We start from the raw sequence: 16,079 nt of genomic DNA, 5'->3' as shown, positions 1-16,079 counted from the left end.
CAGTATGTTTTGATAACATACTGCATTCATCTTGCCATCAATTTTGACCAAATGTCCTGTGCCTTTGTAGCTCACACATCCTCAAAACATCAGCGATCCACCTCTGTGTTTCACAGTAGGAATGGTATACCTTTTATCATAGTCCTTGTTGACTCCTCTCCAAATGTAGTGTTTATAGTTGTGGCCAAAAAGCAAAATTTTGCTCTCATCACTCTAAATGACTTTGTGCCAGAAGGTTTAAGGCTTGTCTCTGTGCTGTTTGGCGTATTGTAAGTGTGATATTTTGTGGCATTTGCGTAGTAATGGCTTTCTTCTGACGACTTGACCATGCAGCCCATCTTTCTTCAAGTGCCTCCTTATTGTGCATCCTAAAACAGCCACACCACATGTTTTCAGAGAGTCCTGTATCTCACCTGAAGTTATTTGTGGGTTTTTCTTTGCATCCCAAACAATTATCCTGGCAGTTGTGGCTGAAATTTCAGTTGGTCTATCTGACCGTGGTTTGGTTTCAACAGAACCCCTCATATTCCACTTCTTGATTAGACTTTGAACACTGCTGATTGGCATTCTAATTTCCTTGGATATCTTTTTATATCCCTTTCCTGGTTTATACAGTTCAACTACCTTTTCCCGCAGATCCTTTGACAATTCTTTTGCTTTCCCCATGACTCAGAATCCAGAAACGTCAGTGCAGCACTGGATGAAAGAAGCAAGGGTCTATCAGGAGTTCAAAAACTCATTGACCTTTTGTAAACACACACTAATTACAAGCAAACAGATCACAGGTGAGGATGGTTACCTTTAATACCTATTCAAACCACTTTGTGTCAACTTGTGTGCATGTTATCAAGCCAAAATCACCAGGGTATGTAAACTTTTGATCAGGGTCATTTGGGTCGTTGTGATTATGGCTTAGAAAGAGTAAACACAGTTGATTGGCTGAAGCCATTTATTATCAAACCCTAACCATGAGTGAAAAAAGTTTTTGTGTTATCATTCATATTCTCTGAAAAATGGCCAAGAAATCATAAATTGTGCCAGGGTATGTAAACTTATGCGCACAACTGTATGAAGCTTTAAAGTGTATCTAAAGCCAATTTTCACTTGTTTAGCTTTGGATAGAGCAGTGATAAGTTAGAAAATGTTATTACTACCTGTGTCTCAGTTAGGGAGATTCGCCCTTTCTATCTCAGTGACTATTATCCTCGGTATTGAACATGAGGGTAAACATAAAATTCTGAGCAGTCACTAGAACAGGAATACAGGGGACATCTTCTAATGGGCACACTTGTTCCAGTGACGGCTGTCTAAGGCCCCTTTCAGACAGAGTGGATCCATCCAAGTGGAATCCGCCTGATCCCCCGCTGAGCAGGCAGATGACAGGTCCGTGTCCACTCCGCTATGCAGAGCAGACACAGACACAGCCTGCTCTCCTCTATGGGGAAGTCAGATCCAATGGACGGATGACGAACGTATTGCCATACATCTATTTTTATCGGATCAGATGCCTGGCGGTTGTCAGCGGACACATGACCGCTGACATCCACTGTCCCATAGAGTACAATGGGTGGTCCGATTGGGTCTGCCTGAAAAACACACAGGTGGACACGATCGGTCCGCTGGTGTGAAAGGGGCCAAAGAGGGCATTTCTCTCACTTTGGAGAGATTTGCTCTCATTTCCTGTCATGTCTACAGGACAGGAAGTAAAAAGAAATATCCCCAATTCGAGGCAATGTAAAAAAAAAATGTGTTAAATGATTTTGTGATGAATGCATAGAGGAGTGCTTAAATACATTTTTAAATTAAGCCAGCTAGGTAAAACACATTAATCTGTCTATTAGCTTTTCGTAATCCCCTGTACAGCACACACAATGAACATGCTTACAGGAGATTATATTCTGTCTGGAATGATGCATTAGAAGGAATCCTCCTTCTAAAAGGCATGGAGTGAGATACCACAGCAAGATCTGGGTGGAATAGAAGTGGATACATGAAATATACTATAGCTCCTTGAAGATCATCCTAATATAAGAGGCCAGAAGGTGATTGGACACACCCACTGCCCAGACACCATCAATGTCAGTTTTAAGTGTGCTGACTTTTTAGCATGCTCTGTGACCATATAAACAATCGTTTTCGTATAAGGAACTAATATATTGGTTCACTTACCAGACACTTGGAAGGCTTGGAAACAGCTTTCACTGACAAAGACCCTGCAACAATGTTCTGCAAAATATAATAATGATTATTATTTTGGGATATTATTGTATGTAAGTTTTGCCTTTAGTTACTTTATGGTAACCAATAGGCATTTCTTAGTTTACTTTATTTTTTGGCCTTATACTGGACCTCTTTTTACTAATATCATAGCATTGTGTTTTTCTTGTCCAAGGTTTTCTTTGACCAACAGATGGCGCTGCTTTAATTCCGCAATCTAAATATTGTGCTTCATTAAACATTAGGCGGGATCATATATGTATATAATGTATATATATTTTTGTACCTTTTTTATATATGTGTCCCATATTAGTGATTTTTATACTGTTTATATTGTTCACCTTATATTGGGAAAAAATTGTTCTGTTTTCTGCTGAGATGTATTTTCGGTTTTAGAGTGTGATGTGGTATACACATTACCCAGTATGCTCAGAACCGAGTGTGACCTAAAATGAGGTTCCAATTTTAGCGCTACTCAGAATGAGGCTTGAAGCGCATGTTGAGCACCATCTTCAAGTATAGCGGTAATCAAAAGTTGGCACTGTTTCAAGCCTCGTTTTTTACACATCATCAGATTGAGGCTCAAGTCATGTGGGTGGTAGACAGAAACTCCTATTTGTTGTCATCATTTGTAAAGTCGAGATGACCAGGCACGGCTCCAAAACCCCAGACGTTGGGAATGATGACAAAATTATTATATTTCTGATTATCACTGTGGTATTAACACCCTTTGGACTCTTATATTTCATTATATTTTTTTACTGATTTACTGTGGTGTTTATATACCTTAAACTTTTGTTTATTTACCTTGTTCAACATTCATTTATTTTCGCTAGTTCTTTAGTGCTTTTCTATAGAAGTGTATTTATACATGTAACACCCTGGTGTTTAGGCAGGGTTGCTCCTAAATTTACCTGCCAGGTATAGCTACCTTGGCTAATTGTTGAGGATCAATTGATTTCACTCTAAGTCTGTAATTGCTGCACTTCTCTCTTTTTCCGCTAGGTGGCCGGGCACTTGGTGGTATTAGATAAGACAAGGGGACTGCAAGGTCAGATTATGGATATATGGGGTGTCTCAGCCAATGGGCAAAGGTTTTCTTAAATCCCTTGGCCTGCTGGGAGAACCTATATATTTGGGTGGAGTCAGGTGATTAGTGTTCTGTGCCACCTGGATGGCTGTCTGGGTGGACGTGTGTTGTATTGCCCAGGCTGCTAGGCCAGTGTTTGTGCCTATCTTGGGTACATCTGGCTGCTAGGGCCTATCCAGAAGCAAGAGAGCAGTGCAGGGTTGGGATTGTAGCTTGCAGTCCAACCAGAAGTGACTGTTCTGCCGGACGGAGAACCTGTCGTGGTCGGAGGTAGAGGGGAAGCGGCCACCACTGAGGGTCCAACCACCTTATTATCAGGGACCACAGTGAGTAGCTGAAGCAATACTAGAGCAGTATTCTTACCAAACTGGGATGGTGAAGAATCTGGAGACTTCAGCGGGTATCAAGTCAGGCACCAAGTGAGCAGAGGTGACGCTTGCTGAGCAGCCTTGTGTGTGAAGCCAGAGACCGAGCAGGTCAGTGGGGTGAAGCTTGAAAAGTATCTTGAGTGGCAAGCTAGGGACCCAGTGAAGAAACAGGGGTGACGCTTGAGGAAGATACTACTGTGAAGATTGGAGGAGCTCGAGGGATTCAGTGGCAGTAAATCAACTAGTTTAGTGAGAGCCTGGGAGCTTAGTGAGTTGAAGAACTATAAGAAGTGATTGTAGTGGAAGTGAAGGAACTGTTACACTTTGTGTTAGAAACTGTTAAAGACTATTGCCATAGGAGAAAGCATTCAAACACCATGCAGATGTGGCATCTTGTTGGATGCCTTTCCCTGCATGGCTGTCCTCCTGTAGAAGTCTTGGAGTCTGCCAATTAACCTTGCAACTACTTAAGGGTGTCCTGGTCCTAACCCTCTCTCCCAAAGTTCTGTTAAGAGAAATCAAATCTCTTTTGCATTTAAGAAGTGTCTGGCGCCCAATCAATACACCTCGTACTGCACCCACTATGCCTTGCAACCCACCATATGCAGAAGGATGTCAGCTATCTCTGGCCCTGGAGGTTCTTATTAGATCGAAGGAGGCCTGGGACCTCGCTGCATACATGGTTTTTGTTTTTTCACATTTAGCGCTGCACTGTTTTCCTTATACACATTCTGCAAAATATAAGCAAAATGGGCTTTAACTGAAAAAATGAAAGATCAGTGGTTTTAGGCTTTGTCGTGTGAGTGGAATTGTGGCTCAACACTCGTGTTCATAATGAATTTATTGAGAAAGTATACTGGTCTGAGCTATGTGCAAGGCAAGCAATAGCAGCTATAGTAATGTTTTCACTCTGCATAGGGTTCAGAAAAAATGCTGGAGTGCGATTATTTGACCTTGTTTAAAAGTCAGCAGCATACAATATTACCAGGAGCTGTGATTTTTAAACAATAAAGTCAAAGAGGATTATAGTCAGACTAAAATGTTATTGTAATTTCTTTGACTGGTTTGTGGTTGGACAGGAACTCAGCTGCTGAGTTGGCATTCCATGGGCTGCATAGGTGGAAAGGTAGAGTTATTGTTCTCCATTTGGCAAAGGTTTACTATAACTAGCTTTTCACCCAAAAATCATCTCTATTATATGTGGGTGTGCATTTATATAGCTGGATACCAGATGCTCCTCAGGGGTAGTGCTTGGTGTGTATGGCAGCTCCTATGGCATAATGCCTGATGTGTATGGTAGCTCTTCAGAGACAGCACCTGATTTGTATTGTTTTATAGTGCATGTATTATATTGGCGCCTCCCAAGTTAAAAAAAAAAAACATAAAATGTTGATTACTTGCAAATATTATAAGTATTTTTTTTCCACTTACAAAAATAGCTCCCCAGAATGAGATTCCACTGTACATTGCAGTATAGGATTTTGTGAATAAATGACCAATACCCATGCCAATTTGCACGATGCCCACAATGATCAGGATAATCTAAAATCATAACAATGAGACAGTTATTTTTCATACTGACTACATCTAGTTCATTTTTATGTATAATTTAAAAAATGGTAACAGTGGTTAAAGTGATTGTAAAGTCAATTTTTTTTTCCTATAAAAATATCAAACATGTTATACTTACTTGCTTCGTTGCAGTGGATTTGCACAGAGAAGCCTGGATCCTCCTCTTCTCGGGTCCCTCTTCTGTGCTCCTGGCCCCTCCCTCCCGTTCAGTGCCCCCACAGCAAGCAGCTTGCTATGGGGTCACCCAAGCTGAGTCACAGCTCCCTGTGTCCATTCAGACACGGAGCCAGACCCGGCCCAGCCCCGCCCCGCCCCGCCCCCTCTCTTCCCTGATTGACTAGCTGAGTTTTATTGACATCAGCTGTAGCCAATGGCGCCGCTGCTGTGTCTTAGCCAATCAGGAAAGAAAATCTCGGACAGCTGAGACACTCGTGGACTTCGCTGGACAGAGAGGGGGCTCAGGTAAGTGTTGGGGGGGTGCTGCACAATAAAGGATTTTTATCTTAATGCATAGAATGCATAATGATAGAAAAACCTTTTGACTTTTACAACCCCTTTATTTAATATATCTTCATTTAGTAGCATTTGACACTGCATGTAAACCTCCTCTACTCCTGAGAAGCCCATAAAGCCTACCTAGCCATGTCCAACTCAGACCAGGTGATCAGCAGACCTTCTTCCTCCTGTAAATAGCTGATCTTCAGCAGATTGTTTTACTACTCAATCAAACCTTGGAAGTCTCACTTAGGATTGTACAAGATCTATATTAGTGTAGATTTTAGTGTGGGGTTTACAGCGTGGGGTTTACAGCGTGGGGTTCACTCCCTGTGATGTCCTATGTCCAGTAAGAAGGTACTATAGTTTCTTATTAGGGTAACATTTTTTAAGAAAATGTAGTATATTCTTATTATATACAGTATGTCACCCCTGCATCCTCTACTACTAGATAATACAGGTCCCCATTGGATCCCATTCACACATGGGTCAGAGACCTAAAAGTTATAGGTTGGGTCCAATCAATCCCTATTACCAATTTAATTACCAGCAGAGCGGACTTGACCTACCGTGTCACAATAAGTCAGACTTATTAAGTAACATAATGATGAATGTGTACAAGGCAGAGGATCATCATTGTTTCTTTTGCTGCCATTCATTAAAAAAGCATAATAATGTTGATTTCCCTATCAAAGTGTAATGCATGGTAGCCTTCACCCCTCCATGTGGTTGTACATAGTAGGAATATAAAGTAAATTGGAGAGAAGTTGTCTTTAAGGGAGGTGTAAATCAAAATGCCTAGTAGATCATTCACAAATATAGGGCTACCTATGAATCTTCCTGGACACTTGGTTCAGGCAAACACATTCAAATCTACTTCACATCTTTTAGGAGCACGTGTGTGCAAAACACAAAAACAATCTTTTCTTCCCCCCACACTTACCCCCAGAGTCTTTGGTCTTCCCTTCAGAAATTGATGGAACATAGTTGACTGGTTCACCTGAGGTATAACAGTAGTTGTTGAATTGTTCCATTGCTGAGGAGCAGGGGGGTTCCACTGTTGTGCAGTAGGGGCCATCCACATCTGAGGGTTAGGAGATAGATTATATCTGGGGGGACCTGGAGGAACATCCCACCGGGCAGGTGGGGGAGCAGAAGGACTGGGTTGTGCAAAGTCATATTGTGGTGTGTTGCCGAACTGGGGAGAAGACATTTTTCAGCCTCTCTAGTAAAAGAAAATAACAGAAATAAATACCCAGATGGACTGAGGGAATAGGCTTGTACACATTCCATGCACATATTTAAAAAATGCAAATGTGGTCGTGATAAAATATGGACATGTCATTTGTTGTGATCAGTCTTTGGGAACGGATATATGTTTACGGGTCGGCATGTTTTGTTTTTCAGCAGGTGAGCAGGCATAGTTTCACATCACATCACTGTGATTGACATGGATCTACATTACTGAGCAACATAATTAACCACTTCAGCTCTGGAAGGTTTTACCCACTTCCTGACCAGACCATTTTTTGCGAAACTGCACTGCTTTACTTTAACTGACAATTGCGCGGTCATGCAACACTGTACCCAAATAAAATTGATGTCCGTTTTATCCCACAAATAGAGGTTTCTTTTGGTGGTATTTGATCACCTCTGTGGTTTTTATTTTTTGCACTATAAACAAAAAAAGACTGACAATTTTTAAAACCATATTATTTACTTTCTGCCATAAAACATATCCAATAATTTTTTTTTTAAAAATCGAATTTCTTCATCAATTTAGGAAAATATGTATTCTGCTACATGTTTTGGTAAAAAAAATCCCAATACGCGTATATTGATTGGTTTGCACAAAAGTTATGGCGTCTACAAACTATGGGAAAGATTTATGGACTTTTTTTATTAATTTTTATTTTTTTTACTAGTAATGATGACGATCAGTGATTTTTAGTGGGACTGCGACATTGCAGCAGACAAGTTGGACACCTACACTTTTTGGGGACGAGTGACACCAATACAGTGATCAGTGTTAAAAAAATGCACTGTCACTGTACTAATGACACTGGCAGGAAAGAGGTTAACATCAGGGGCAATCAAAGGGTTAAATGTGTTCCCTGGGAGTGCTTTCTAACTGTGTGGGGGATTGTTGCACTGTAGGAAGACAGAGATCCATGTTCCTGCTTAGCAGAAACATAAGATCTTGGTCTACCTTACTAGCAGAACGGCAATCTGCCTTGTTTACATAAGCAGATCGCAGTTCTGCCTCTCTCTGAACGATCACCAGGTTTCCCGCTGATTGGCTCCCACTGTGTCCAATCACAGCAGGAGCAGGGCTCCGGCGGCACGCGCCCCAGAGCCCTTGAAAAAAAATCATGTCCCCTCCCCACGTTAAGAGCATGTGGCCTAGTATGGCTCACATCCACCCCTCCATTTCCTGGCCAGCCAAGCTGCATGCTCAGATAAAGGTCTGGTGTAGATTCAATTTTTTTCTTCAGAGTGGCTTGAAGAAAAGGTTAAAGGCCCCACCTGCATGAATGTGTCTATCCAAAGTATGGATGGAACTTCTTAGACAGGTTTGAGCCAATGTAGTTGCAGTAGGGTGAGGCCAGGTTACTGAAAATCCCGAATAAGAATGTCAGGGAAATCATATGCATAGTTGTGCACAAAGACATGCACGAAGATGTGCACTTGCTAATAAGAATTCTCGAGTGACAACTAGAGGTTCTGTAACTCACACGCATTCACATAAGAATTTGTGAGCCTGTGTGAGTACTTGGCGCTCCCTCTTGCCTATTTAAACTAGCTCCATAAACCAGAAGTGGTCGTCAGCTTCTACCGTTCGTGACCTGATCCTGTGCTTGTTCCTGTGTATAGTCGGCCTGTTTGACTCTGATCGTTCCTGGTACCTTATTGCTGACCTGGCTTGTGACCCAACTCTGCTTTTTGCCTACTGTTCCAGTGCCTTCTCTGCTCGCCTGATACCGACCCGGGCTTAGCCATGACTCTTCTCTGGATCCGATTCTGTACCTCTGCTGCTTGGCCGTTACCGACTTCTGCCTGCCTGCCTGACCACCAGAGATACTGCATCCGCCTGCTCACTAGCTTGGTTGCTGTCTGCTGTCCTGCACCTGCTAGTCTACCAATCTGCCTGCTGTTCTGCACCTATTGGCGTGTATCAGCATCTGCCAGTCCACAAACCTGCCCGCTGCTTGGCACCTGCTGAAAATACCTTCTGTTCAGGATCACCAGCCAGGCACCCATGCCACTCCATGCCCTGCTATATCCTGTCACCACCTTCAGGAGAAACAGGAGGTGTAAGGGAAAGCCCTCCCTTCAGCTTGGCCTCAACCAGGTACGTGACAAAGAAAAAGCAGGAGGCTCTATTGGCATGGGCTGAACAGGAATAACTGGTGCAGACACAGACTGGACCGCATTGGCAGGTGTAGAGGCAGCAGAACTTGAGGACATGTTAGCCTGGATGTGCATCCAAGGGTGTTTAGAAACAGGCAAAGGTAGGGGCAATCCAAAGGGCTTGGCTTTTGGGTTTTGCAAGCCTTTACATAAGAACCAGAGTCCTTGTGAAGAAAGGGCCAATGAAGTCTGCCAGAAACCAAAAAAAATGTTTTAGTAATCCCTGGGTGCCTGGCCGTCTGAGCATCATGTGCTTCTTAAAGCACTTTATGCCTTAGGTGGAGGGGACAAACAACTTTCCAGGGGGTAGATTGGGCAGAAAACAAGACTGAGCCTTTAAAATAGAGTCCAAAATGTCAGAGGAAAAAGGCCCCCATTACTTGTGCTGGAGGTAAGATATTGTGAAACTTATGCCGCGTACACACGAGCGGACTTTACGGCAGACTTTGCCCAGCGGACTCTGACGGACTTTACGACGGACTTTCGGAATGAACGGACTTGCCTACACACAATCCACCAAAGTCCGTCGAATTCGTACGTGATGACGTACGACCGGACTAAAACAAGGAAGTTAATAGCCAGTAGCCAATAGCTGCCCTAGCGTGGCTTTTTGTCCGTCGAACTAGCATACAGACGAGTGGACTTTTCGACCGGACTCGAGTTCGACGGATAGATTTAAAACATGTTTCAAATCTAAGTCCGTCCAACTTTTGAGAAAACAAAGTCCGCTGGAGCCCACACACGATCGAATTGTCCAACAAAATCCAGTCCGCCGGGCAAAGTGTGCCGTAAAGTCCGCTCATGTGTACGTGGCATTAGAGGCAGTTTCCAAACAGGGCTCAAAGCTGCGAGACAGTGGGTGAGTTCAGCAGGGAGGAAAAGATTCAAACTGTGACAATTAACTCGAGAGGTGGCCTATAGAGGATTCAATAAACTTGTCAGGGTCTTTTGCTACAGAATCATATAAAGTCAAATGGTTATGCAAACTGGAGTCACACTTGGAAAAATTGTTATGATCAAGATCTGAATAGGACTGTAATAAAGGCACATGACTGGTACTGGCCAAAAAAAAAGTTACAAATGGGCAACTGGTTAGCAGTTTTAATGCAGGTCTGGAACCGGGACCTAATTCCCCCTGTAGCCCAATCTATGTGAGGGTTATGGAGTCTAATGCCAAGGATAATCTAAGATAAGGGGATAGGCAGGAGATGTTATCAAACAGAAGATGATAGTCTCCCTATGAAATTCCCCCAATGGTCAGAGTAATAGGTACCATGCACAAGGTGACCAGACCTATGGACAGTTAACAGCTAAGACTGAAAAGGGTCTGTGCACATTAGTCAAGGGAATCTGTGGGTCCCTATCAATGAAATTACCAGCAGCACCGGAATCTTTGAAAGCTGAGAGGTGATGAGAAAACTTGTCAGAACCAAGTTGTGCAGGAACATATAGTTTATCTCGGGGGGACTGTACAGTCTAAAGAAGCAGACCCCACCTGCACTAGACATTTGGTGTTTCCTGGCTTATTAGGGCAGCTTGCGACAAACTGCCCGTGGTTTCCACAATATAAAAGTCCCTGGGATCTTCTAGCCTTTTAACCAGAACATAAATGGGTAAAGCCAATTTGCATGGGCTCATCCTCCAGGAGAGATGGAGAGGGCTCAGGAAGGTCTGATGAAGAAAAAATAGGCAGCATACTAGGGGCAAAGAAAAAAAGTTCTCAGTTTGCCTTTCCTGTAAATACCTGTCAATACGGATGGCTACTTGCATGGCTACATTGAACGACTTTGGTTCAGGCTGGTGCACTAAGGAGTCCTTGATGGAGTTTGATAAGCCTAACTTGAACTGGCTTCTTAGGCCTCATGCACACGAGACGCTGTTAAATGCATGTTCAGAGGCAGTTGGACACTTTTTTCAACTGCCCCTGAACTCATTCAATGTTATCCTATGTGTCAATCTACACAGTCTCGTTTTTTGGCGTTTTTAGGCAGTTGTGTTTAACCTCATTCTTCCAGAAGCAAAAAAATGGGTTCAGAAACAAAAGTTTTGCACGTTTCAGACGCCAAACGCGGCTAAACGCGGGTACCGCGTTTAGCCACGTTAGCTTTTAAAAACATGTGTTCAGCAGAGTTTGCACCGGCGTCCTGTGTGCATGGGGCCTTAGAGCTGGGTCATTCCACCTCGAGTCAGATGCCCAGTGGCAGAAATCAGAACAGTATTGATCAGCGGTGCGTTTATTCTAACGTAATGACCCAAGGTTAGTTTCAGCTGAGTGGGCACAGTCAGGTTAATCATAAAGTAAACCCAAGGCCTTGAAAAAAGCTTCAACTGACCCTCTGGCTGGGTCATCTGCAGGGAGACTAAAGGCCCAAGACTGGGGTCCCCCTTCAACCATGTAATAATCAGGTTAATCCACTGTGTTTCAGAACCAGAAGAGCGTGGTTTAAGCTTAAAGTATAGCATACAACTATTTTTAAAGTTGGAAAACATATGGGGGTCACCATAAATACAATCAGTTGGGTTAACCTTGGGCACTGGCTCCTGCATTACTGCTGGAGGTGGATTTACACACAGACAGTTCCTGCTCTTGGCGTGTCAGTTTGCAAATCTCCTCAGGAAAAAAAAAAATAGCCTGTGTAGAATCCATCTTCTCATAAATTCTTTTTGTTAAAAGCTTGTGATAATGTCATGCTTAGCCCAAACGCAGGTGGTCAGACATATAGCTGGCTACTGTGTTCTACACCTATAGCAGCCCCCTTTCCCATAAGGCAAGCAGGCCTACCGGTACTTGGCTGCCCCTAGGATATATACACAATGCAATAGTGCCTGGCTACCATGCCAGGGCATGCGTGAACTAAGCAAAGCAAACAGGCACTTGCGGTTGGCAGACAGGCAGAGTGGTTCAATGACAGTCCAGGTACAAGGCAGGCAAAGTTCAGAGAATAGTCATTATCCAGTCCAAGGTCATACACAGGGAAATCCAATCTAGCAGAGCAAACAAACAGGGAGCTTGGAAGACGTCTTACAAACTGAGAGTTTGGCTGACTTAAATCTGATCTGGACAGACATGGAGAATGCCATAGCCAAAACCAGGATGCTGGAACCAGGAGCTATGATGGAGAAGGAGCGCATATGCTCCTGACACATATTTGGTGGATCTGTCAAGATTTACTTCCCGCTACCATTTATCCACCCAAATTACCAAACGAATGCTTGAATGCATTATTGTACAGTAGTTAACAATGGGTAACTCATTGCTGTTTGCACAGAGCACAACTATTGAACCTGTGTCACCAAAAACCTCAGTTATCAAAGAAAATGTGTGTTATCATTCCCATTTATGATCATAGTAGAATTTAGTGTTTTTGTTCTGATGTGTATCTAATTAGCAAACATGAGTGTCCCATGTATATGTACAGTTATATATGGCACATAGAAAAAATAAGTTTGATTTTAACATACTACTACACACTGATAAGATATATTCTTTGTAGGGCATGTGTAAGATTTTTACATATTATGTTTTACTTATTATTATTATTTATTTAACTGTATTACCGTATATACTCAAGTATAAGTCGTTCCGAGTATAAGTCGAGGCCCTAATTTACCACAAAAAATGGGAAAAACTTAGTGACCCGAGTATAAGACGAGGGTGAGAAATGCACAGCTACTGTAAGTGGAAAAGAGGGTCAACAATGCCCATTTGCAGCCTCACTGTGCCTATTTGCAGCCATAGGTCCCCCAAACTTCAAACTCGGTAGTTGAGGGTTCCTAGATGCCCTCTAGCTGCAGCCAAAATTTGGGGTCTCTGAACCCAAATGGTCCCGAAATGACATTGCTGCAGATGGACACCATTGACCGACTTTGGGGCCCCGTATCTCGGGGTCACTTAGTGCTAGAAACCCCAAATTTGGTGTACAAACTCAGTGGAACTAGCACCATAAAAAATTCAAAGCTGGGGTTTCTAGCACCAAGTGTCCCAGAGATACAGGGCCCAAAATATCGGTTCAGAAAATGTCAAGCACTTTTCTGCAGCAGAGAATGACATTTTCCGAACTGGATTTGGGGCCCCGTATCTCGGGGCCACTTGGTTCTAGGGACCCCAAATTTGGTGTACAAACTCAGTGGAACTAGCACCATAAAAAATCCAAAGCTGGGGTTTCTAGCACCAAGTGTCCCCGAGATACACGGCCCCAAAAATCGGTTCAGAAAATGTCAAGCACTTTTCTGCAGCAGAGAATGACATTTTCCGAACTGGATTTGGGGCCCCGTATCTTGGGGCCACTTGGTCCTAGGAACCCCAGCTTTGGATATGTTATGGTACCTGTTCAACTGGGTTTGCACACCAAATGTGGGGTTCTTAGCACCTATTGGCCCTGAGATACGTGGCCCCGAAATCGGTTAAGAAAATGTCAGGCACTTTTCTGCAGCAGAGAATGACATTTTCAGAACCGATTTTGGGGCCCCGTATCTCGGGGCCACTTAGTGCTAGTAACCCCAGCTTTGGATATGTTGTGGTACCAGTTCCACTGGGTTTGCACACCAATGTCAGGGTTCCTAGCACAAAGTGGCCCTGAGATAGGGGCCCCAAAGTCGGTTTGGAAAATGAAATTTTTTGCTGCAGAAAAGTGCTTGACTCAAGTATAAGTCGAGGAGGGCACTTTCAGCACAAAAAAATGTGCTGAAAAACTCGACTTATACTCGAGTATATACGGTATGTTCAGTACTAAAAAAACACAAATCTATTTTTTGGTCATGTAGATTTGAAAAATTGCAAATTAATATTTCATATTTAAAGACCAACGGAACCTTAGGTTAAAATCAACCAAATACATTTCAAATGCACCATAAACCAAAAAATGTGCAAAGTCTTAATTTGTTTTCTTTATAAAGCAGCCACAACATTAGTAGAAAACCCTACTAGTATGCTGTAGAGAAGGACTGTTGCAGAAGAAGTGTTCTCTCTGTAGAAGTTCAGCACTCCCCATAATGAGTCAAAGTTACAGCTCTTCAATCAGCAGGGAGCTTCATTGATTGAAAATATTATACAAAACAACTATAATTAGGGGTCAATGTTTTTATTTTAGGTACAAAGTCCATAAGCAGTCTGAGCAAAGAAATGGTTAAGCCACATGGATTACTGAAAGAACAAATGTGTCCTTAATGCCGTGAACACACGACCGGACTTTTCGATGGACTGAATTCCGAAGGACTTTTCAACAGAGTTTTGACGGAGTTCCGTCAAATCGGACTTGGCTACACACGATCACAACAAAGTCAGACGGATTCGACCGTGATGACATACGACCAGACTAGAATAAGGAAGTTCATAACCAGTAGCCATTAGCTGCCCTAGTGTCGTTTTTCATCCATCGGACTAGCATACAGACGAACGGATTTTGCGACCGGACTCGAGTCCGTCGGAAAGATTTGAAACATGTTCTATTTCTAAAGTCTGTCTGATTTTCGACAGAAAAGGTCCGCTGAAGCCCACACATGGTCCAATTATCCACCGGATTAGTTCCATCCGACCAGTTTGGTCGAAAAGTCCGGCCGTGTGTACACGGCATTAGAAGAAATGTACACAAAAACATATTACCTTGTTACATGAGGCTCCAATTTGTGTGAAATCCTGATCACATGTTGTCTAACATGATAAAAAAAAGTTTCAATTCTTAGCATTAACCTAAGGCTTAGAATATAGATTTTTGGTGGCTCTTGAGCACAACTAAGAATCTCAGGGTAGCGAATACCCATTACATACAATTTTTTTAAATTAGATGTAGTTCAAAGCTAAAATATGATTTTTAAGAAAGTTAGAAAACCCTTTGACATATTTGGTAAAATTACTTATAACACCTTGTCCTTCTATCCATATACAGTAATATAGTACCATACCTGTGCAACGTTCACTTGATGAATGAGTCACTTGGTACAGTGCCTTAACAGAAGCATTCAACTCTGCACAATTTTACAACCTTCTCTAGTTACACAGTTCAGTAGTTTTACAGTACACAGTAATGACGTGTGACAAAAAAAACAATAAAAACTTTACATCCAAAAGGTAAGCAGAACAAAACTTTGATTACAGGGAACATAAAGGAAACATAATAATAATAATAATAATAATAATTGATATATTAATTAGTGTATCACTGTTGTAAAAGTAATAGGGGTGGTAGAATTGGGAGTTGTAATTCTGGAATGGGGGGGATTAGTCTCTATTGGTGGGTGGAATGGGGAAAGATGGGGGAGGGCTATGGTAGGTGATAAGAAGGTTCCCATGCTACAAACAACCATTGGAAATGGTATTTGTACTAAAATATAAAACATGCAAAATACGTGTGCAAATTATGACAATGGATTAAAGTGTTTGTTCACCAATGCCAGAAGTTTGCCAAGCAAAATAGGTGAGTTGGAAGCTTTGGTGCTCGAGGAGAACAATGATTTAAATAGTATTGTTGAATCATGGCTTCATTCTTCACATGACTGGGCTGTTAATATTCCTGGCTATGCTCTCTTTCAGAAAGAAAGGGTAAAAAGGAAAGGTAGTGGTGTCTGTCTCTATGTGAGAAGTGATCTCAAAGCAAGTGTGAATGAGGACCTAGTTGATGGTTAGTGTGATGAGGCTGAAGCATTATGGGTGGAATTGCACATGGGTGTGCGTCCTACAAAGGTAATCATTGGAGTTTAGTTTAGTATATGCCACACAGTGTTAAAGTGGATGTAAACCCAATGTCATCCTTTCTAAACTACTGCCATAGGGGTTATCTATAAGGATATACATGCCTCCTGCATATATCTTTACCTGTCAAATGTCTCCCCTCTGTCTGTTATTAGACCCGAAAAACTGCATATTCTGTGGGCGGGTCTGTTGTCTGGAGCTCAGTGGGTGGAGTCGTGATGTCAGTAGACTCCCCGCC

The 16,079-nt window shown here is 42.5% G+C and overlaps 1 protein-coding gene across 3 annotated transcripts in view; it reads right to left on the bottom strand.

Moving 5' to 3' along the window:
* Window positions 1-15,178, bottom strand: part of LOC141106376 (membrane-spanning 4-domains subfamily A member 4A-like) — a 45,945-nt gene extending 30,767 nt beyond the window's left edge. For all 3 annotated transcript variants that reach the window (XR_012235713.1, XM_073597106.1, XM_073597107.1), the window contains exons 1-4: window positions 15,055-15,178; window positions 6,686-6,967; window positions 5,107-5,217; window positions 2,170-2,226 (exon numbers count right to left, since the gene is read on the bottom strand). Coding sequence is in view for 2 of the 3 variants with exons in the window: in XM_073597106.1 (XP_073453207.1) it covers window positions 2,170-2,226; window positions 5,107-5,217; window positions 6,686-6,955 (438 nt within the window). In the remaining variant the exon portion in view is untranslated. The remainder of the gene's footprint in view (window positions 1-2,169; window positions 2,227-5,106; window positions 5,218-6,685; window positions 6,968-15,054) is intronic.
* Window positions 15,179-16,079: the final 901 nt, after the last annotated feature.

This window comes from Aquarana catesbeiana, linkage group LG08 (assembly GCF_042186555.1).
Source record: "Aquarana catesbeiana isolate 2022-GZ linkage group LG08, ASM4218655v1, whole genome shotgun sequence".
In the NCBI taxonomy this organism is placed as follows: domain Eukaryota; kingdom Metazoa; phylum Chordata; class Amphibia; order Anura; family Ranidae; genus Aquarana; species Aquarana catesbeiana.
This window is presented reverse-complemented; position numbering and strand designations above follow the sequence as displayed.